General features: G+C 60.7%; 1 protein-coding gene across 1 annotated transcript; it reads right to left on the bottom strand.

Annotated features, from left to right (window-relative positions):
- Nucleotides 1–795: 795 nt before the first annotated feature.
- Nucleotides 796–4,122, bottom strand: LOC311155706 (uncharacterized protein; the record flags this gene model as incomplete). Its single annotated transcript, XM_084209074.1, has 6 exons — nt 796–995; nt 1,269–1,325; nt 1,581–1,742; nt 2,060–2,150; nt 3,461–3,556; nt 4,024–4,122. The coding sequence occupies 6 exons, from the start codon at nt 4,120–4,122 to the stop codon at nt 796–798; spliced, it is 705 nt and encodes a 234-aa protein (XP_084065200.1).
- Between the last annotated feature and the right edge of the window lie 2,447 nt (nt 4,123–6,569).

The raw sequence follows: 6,569 nt of genomic DNA on the forward strand, positions 1-6,569 counted from the left end.
AGGTGTCTCTGCTTTATATTATAAATCCATATTCTCACTTCTAGCATCTAAGTTGGGAAGCCTTTTCCAAAGTCTCAGATCAAATCCTGTGTTTAATTCTAAGCCTTGGCTTAGTAGCCCAAAGATCTGAGAATTCCCTGCATGTCGCTCTCCAACAACAATGATGTGCTGTTAGTTCCAGAGTGCCCGGGCTGTGCCTTGCAAGTCAACTGCGGCAGGAACAAGGCGGCTGCCAGGGGGCTGCTTGTGGCCTCTGACAGCCAATTGCTCAGGGCTTCCCAGTGCCCCAGCCCCTCGGGGTGGCCCCCAGGCCGGCCCAGCTGCCCAGCAGCAGCGCCGCAGCCCTACAGCAGCTCGGGAGGAGCCCCATCCAGAGGCCCCTGGGAGCCCTCAGCAAGGCAGCCAGCAGCACAGGGGCAGGAGGACACGGCTGGCGCTTCCTGCCTGGCACGGGGCTTGTGGCACCGCTCTGGCAGGGATCCCCACAGCTCCGGCCCCTGCCCGGCCGCTCTGTCGGCAGCACAAAGGCTTCAGCAGAAGCACCAAAGGCCAAGGGGCTTCTGGCCGTTTTCCCTGCACACCCGGGCAGCTGGCTGAGCACAACCACCCTTTTCCCCCTTCCTCTCCTATGCCCTGCCCATCCTGGGAAGGAAAAGTAAGATCCTGGGACTATGTCTACTATATAATATTTTTTATTTACAAACAAAAGAAAAACAAAAATACAAAACCAAAAATCGTGATGACAAAGAAAATCCCTGCTGGCTCAAGTGGTCCCAGGAGACAGAGCCTTCCAGATCAACTCTCCACAGAGGCCCAGCAGCACAGAAAGGCAGTGCGGCGTGGACGAGGCCGTTTCTTCCAAGCACTGCGCAGCTGATCGCACAGCTTACACCATGTGGAGTAGGGTGCTCTCTGTACGGTATGGAGAACGAAACCAGTTTCAATAGCAAGATTTCTGATGGCAGGACTGCTGTCATATGCCATTTCTTCAAGGGCTGCAAGAGAGAGGAACAGAGCCAAGGTCAGATCCTGGATCAGTGGGGAGCCGAGGAGAGGCCCTTGCCAGGGCCATCCCAGCCGGCTCTCGCCATGACCGGGAAGGGGCAGGGCCAGGGGGATCAGACCAAAGCTGCTGGGCACGAATGGCACACGTGGCATTGAAATCTCAGTGTGCGCTGCCCATGGGAGCAGAGCCATTTGCAGCCGGGGCAGAGCTTGCAACTGCCTCCGCTGCCAGCCCTCGCTGTCAGCCCGCTGCCCTCACTCACCCTCACAGATCAGCTGGAGCTCTTGCTGCTGCCCCCTCAGGTGCCGCCCGGCCATCCCTGTGAACACAGAGCCTGTCACGGCCCCAGCGGCACAGCTCCCTGCCAGCGGCACTGCTGGCGCTGTGGCCACACGGCCCGCTGGCCCGGCAGGGCTCAGCCCGGGCCCTTGCCGCACGCTGCCGCCCCAGGGCACGGCTGCCCGGCCCAGGCGGGGCTCCACGGCGCCGGGCCCGGCTGGCACTGCCGGGCCAGCAGGCGGGGCTGGGGCCGAGCTGCGGCGGGCCGGGGAGGGAGCCCGGGCTCGTGGCTCACCCATGAACCTGATGGCCGCCTCTCGCAGGGACTCCTGTGGGCTCTTCAGGTAGCGCAGGGCCCGGCGCAGGTGCTCGGCCGCTCGGCTCCTGTCCTCTGCCAGCTGGAGAGAGCGGCAGGAGGGAAGGGTTGGCGCGGGCTCAGCCCCTGGGCGGGCGCTGCCTGCGCCCAGCCCCGGCCTCCCCTGCCTGCGCAGCCCTGAGGCGCGGCCAGCAGCCGCTGGCGCCGGGCTCCTGAGGGGAGGACGCAGAGGGCCGGCTGCTGCCCGGGGAGCCGCGGTGCCGGCCCGCAGCCCCGCTGGGCCGGGGCTCTGTGGGCACCTGGCTCGGGCCCACGGGAGCCTGGGGAAGAGCCCGTGCGGCCTCTGGGTGCAGCAGCGGGCAGGGGCACAGCTGCCAGCCCTGCACACTGAGCATCGCGCTCAGGGGCTTCTCCAGGCTGAAACTGGGGGTTCTGGGCTGCTCTTACCAGGCCCTCACCGAACCTCCATGTCTGATCCACCTGTAGCATTTGTTCGATATCCCTCCTCTTCAGGAATCTGGCTGAAGAATGCAGCGTTTCCCGGGAGGCCTGCAGAGCAGTAGACGCTCATAGATGGACCCACAGCCAGGGCACAGGAGCATCCCAGGGCCACAGCCTGGAGGAGCCTGAAGCCTGGGAGGTGACCAGGGCAAGAGGCCGGCCAGCCCTCTCCCAGGGGGAAAGCAGCCGGCCACAAGCCCTCACCTCAGCAACAATCTGATTCTCTTCATGGCAGTGGAAAGAGAGTGGGAGCAGGCTCTGGTTCACGTGGGACTTCAGGGCCTTTCTTCCATCTCCTGTTAATAACTCCAGCATCTCTTGAAAGAAACACATGGAGCTCAGCTGCACCTGGATATCATCCTGTATGAAAGGAAGGGCAAAACACCTCAGCATCAGCTGCTTCAGGCCCCCCAGGGCACAGGCCGGCATCTCCACAGAGCACCGAGTGTCTGGGCAGCACCCAGTGGCCGTGGCTTTGGGCACAGAGCCTTACGCAGTCAAAGAGTGGAAGGAGCGCCTCAGCCAGCTGCAGGGCGATATGGGTGGGTATTGGGGCACCAATATCCAGAACAATATATCTGAGTAGCAGAATGGTCATCCTGACCACGTTGCTATCGTGTTCCTCCAGGAGCTGCACAAGACTTTCAGTCAGGCTCCACATTTTTTCGGCCTGTGCGGAACACAAGTTTGTGAAAAACCACCCTGTTGCCCCAGGGCCCAGAGGCCAGAGGCCTGTCCTGGAGCACTCGGGCAGCTGAAGCGGGAGGCAGGAGAGCTGGGAGCAGCTGCCCCAGCGCCCAAAGCCCAGGCAAGGCCCAGTGACTGTGCTGCCTGGCCCCACGCTGCCTGCACGCCTTCAGCCGCTGCCTCCTTCTCACCATCAAGGGATTCTTGCCCAGCACTACGTAGCCTCTGAGTGCTGTGAAACGCCTCTCCCTGTGCTTGCTCTGCAGGTTCTGTGACATGATCTCTAGAACACTGTCACTGCATTCCCTCTAGTCCAGGCACTCGAGGACCTGAAAGGCACAGGGCAGTGACAGGGGAACCGGCCGGCAGGAGCCCGGAACCGCACAGGGCTGGGCCCAGGCAGCAGCACAGGGCGTGGGCACCGTCCTGGCAGCTGCGGCTACGAGAGGGCAGAGAGCTGGGAGGCAGCTCAGCCAGGTAGTGCACCTGGAGAAGGCACAGGGAGACATGGAAAGCTGCCAGAGAGAGCAATGTTCCCAGCTTCCCCAGAGAAATGCTTCCCTTCCCACCACACTCTGATGTGGCCTCAAAGGCTCACAGGGTCCAGCAGGCACGGCTATGGAAACCACGCGACTCATAGGGGAATTGAAGCCCAGCCTCAGGCTGCTTACCTGCTCTGGACTGGAAACACGCTTCACCAGGAGCAAATCCTGCAGGGCGGCACTGGTCTCTTCCTCCTGAATTCTCTTGAGGAATTTGTAAGCAAACTGTAGGAGAAGGGCAGGAAGCCGGGAATGTTGCATGGACTGCTCCACACACAGTGCTCAGCTGAGCAGGGACAGCAGGCCCAGCCCAGCTCGGGGTGGCTGCAGGTACCTGCACTGTGCTGTGGAAGCGGCCACGGCTGGATTGCTGCTCTTGTGTCTTGTCCAGGGCTGCATCTGGCAAAGAGAGAGCGCAGCCAGAGCTGAGGGGCTGCGGGAGAGGCTGGAGAACACAGCCCAGCCCTGCGCTCCCCAGGCAGGGAGAGCCCCGGGATGCCCCAGGGGATGGAGCAGGGCCACTGCGGGGTGTCTGCCCGGCCCCTCTTCTGTCCTGTCAGTGGGCATGTCCCCAGGGCATGGCATGGCATGGCATGGCATGGCATGGCATGGCATGGGGTCAAGCCGGCAGCAGGCCCCAGTCCTGCGGCCGAGCTCTGCCACTCACCCTCCTGTGGTGGCTGGAACGTCACCACCTCTTCAATCTCCTGTGCTGGGAAAGCTCCAGGGCGCTCTTCCTCCTCCTCCTCCACAAAGTCCATTTTGGGCACTCTCGGGGGTGGCTGCTCCATGTCTCCCACTGGATTTTTGGCTATTTGCAAGAGAGATGCCTTGGAAAAGCTCCAAGTCACCAAGTCCTGCAGTTGTGCCTGGAATGCACCTTCAAGAAAGAAGCCTCCGGAGTGCTACAGGACAGCAAGTCCTGCACTCGGTCCCAAGGGCTCCTGCTACAGGGACAGGAGACTCCTGTGAAGGATTGTGGCCTCGAGGGCACCAGCGGCAGGTATGTGAGATGCCTCGGAAAAGCTCCTCCTGGGAGCCAAGTCCTGCTCTGCCCTCGAGGGCACTGCAGAAGAGAAGCCTCAGGGAGACCACGGGTCAGCAAGTCCCGTGTTCCGGCCTCAAGTCAGCTGCAGGAACAACACTTCGGAAAGGCTCCGGGTGGGACACGACCGAGCGCGCTGTGCGTGGGCTCCTCACGGCACCGCTCTGTCCCGTCCTGTCCCATCGCGTGCTGCGAGCACTCTGATGTGCTCTTGTCACGGCCAGCTCCTATGTCACCAGGTGTCACAAAGGGCCCTTGGACACCCTGTCCCGTTCCATGCTACGGTGACGGTGCTGCACCGTGTCACAAAGGGCCCTTGCACACGCTGCCGCCTGCCCCGGGGCCGCCCCCAGCCCACCCAAAGTGGCCCAGGCTGGAAGGAATCCCTGGCCCCAGGTGTCTAAGCCAGCCCCACGGGAAGGGCTCAGAGCATCAGCAAACGCTGCCCTGCTCTGCGGGCTCAGGGCAGCAGGAGGAGCCCCCAGGGCTGCCGACGCAGCCGCGCTGGGAAGGGCACGGGGCCTTCCAGGGAAGCTGGCACGGCCTCCGTGGGACACGTCCCGGCCGGTGGCCATCCTAAACCCGCGGGTGTGACAGCCACAAGGAACGGGTGGGCCCGGGCACGAATGCTGCTCTGAGCCCTGGGGCCCGGGCAGCGCTGCCATCAGCAGGTGTGGCAGAGTCCCCGCCCAAGCAGACCTGCCAGCCCCTGAGCCCTGGCAGCGCTGGTGCCCGTCTCCTGCCCCACAGACCTGTGCCCCCGGGGGGCTTCTGTGCCAGAGGGAGCCAAAGCCCACAGGCATTGGGAGCTGTGCTCCTTCCTGCAGGGGCTGATGGCAGGAGCAACTGGAGCAACTGCTGGCAACATTTGGTCTCTGTTAGATGATGTTGCTCCTTCCTGAAATGAATTTTTTCATGGAAGGGATTGGCAGTGTCACCAGAGCACCATCTATTTTCCAGTTTCCCAGGGCAATTAGATTGCGAACTGCAACGTTTCCTTGTGCTTTTCTCACTCTTCTTTCCCTCATTCTGGAAAAAATAGAATCTGCCCAACGTCTGATATTCTTGGCTTCAGTTGCTACATGTCTCGCTCTGGCAGTTTGTGTCCAAACAAAACTGTGTCCCTGCTGAGCACAGCAATGGGCGGCCACAAAGTGGGAAGGTCCCCAGTGAACATCAAGGCAGACACGTGGAACTGCGGAGGATAAGGATAACTCTGGGAGGAGAAGCTGTTCTGTGTCTCTGATTGTGGTGCCCGCACCCTGAAGCAGCATCCAAGAGAAGTGCTGTAAGCAGACGGGTGCAGTTTTGCAGTTCTATATTTGCACAATATAAAAAGATATGAAGCCATTAGCCAGAATGCAAAGGAGGACTGTAAGGATGGAGTGTGGTCTGGAGGGGGAGCCCAGATGCAGCTGAGACACCTTAGTCTTTTCAGCCTGGGGGAGAGTAAAGGGCGTCATTGTGGTCTTCAGCATCCTCCTGAGGGGAATCATAGGGGCTGCTGCAGCTCTCGTCCCTGTTGGGATCAGTGACAGGACTCAAGAAAAGGGCAGGGAGCTGGGACAGGGCAAGTTTCATTTCCAGATCAGGAGAAGGTTTTTCACCCAGAGCATGGTCAGGCACTGGGACAGGTTCCCCATTGACGCAGCCCACCGGAGCCCAGGCTGGCTCTTGGCAAAATTCCGGCAACTGCGCCAGGAGCAGGGAACAGCCAAGGCGTGGGTTCTGCCCGCGGCTGAACCTGATGAGCCACTGCTCAGTGGTTCAGGATCTAATAACTGCGGCACAAACCAGGCAGAAGAGAAGGAGGAGGCTCCCAGTTGTGAGGTTTCACAGGCAAAGGTTTATCCCAAGGGAAGGATTCAGAAGCAAAGAGCCGCGAGCACTTCTGTACACAGGATTTTATAGGGGTCCAACTCAGGGGGTGGATACAAACGATTGACCAATAAGGAGTCTGCAAGGGAGGAGTGAGGGGCTTACATCAGTTGCTTGGGGCTAATTAAGACAGATGGGAGGAGAGGATAGGTCACATGGGCCAGTGCGGCTTCCAGGAATAGGGGAATTCCAAAGGGGTGGTGCACTCAGGGATTGGTCCAAGACAAAACTGACAGGGAAGGTTCAGGAATAAAGAGCTTGATGGGCAGGGAAGGAGCTGGAACAAAGACTGGGGAATGGCATGAGGGACAGCTT

The sequence above is a fragment of the Fringilla coelebs genome (genome assembly GCF_963513975.1).
Source record: "Fringilla coelebs genome assembly, chromosome: 7".
Classification (NCBI taxonomy): domain Eukaryota; kingdom Metazoa; phylum Chordata; class Aves; order Passeriformes; family Fringillidae; genus Fringilla; species Fringilla coelebs.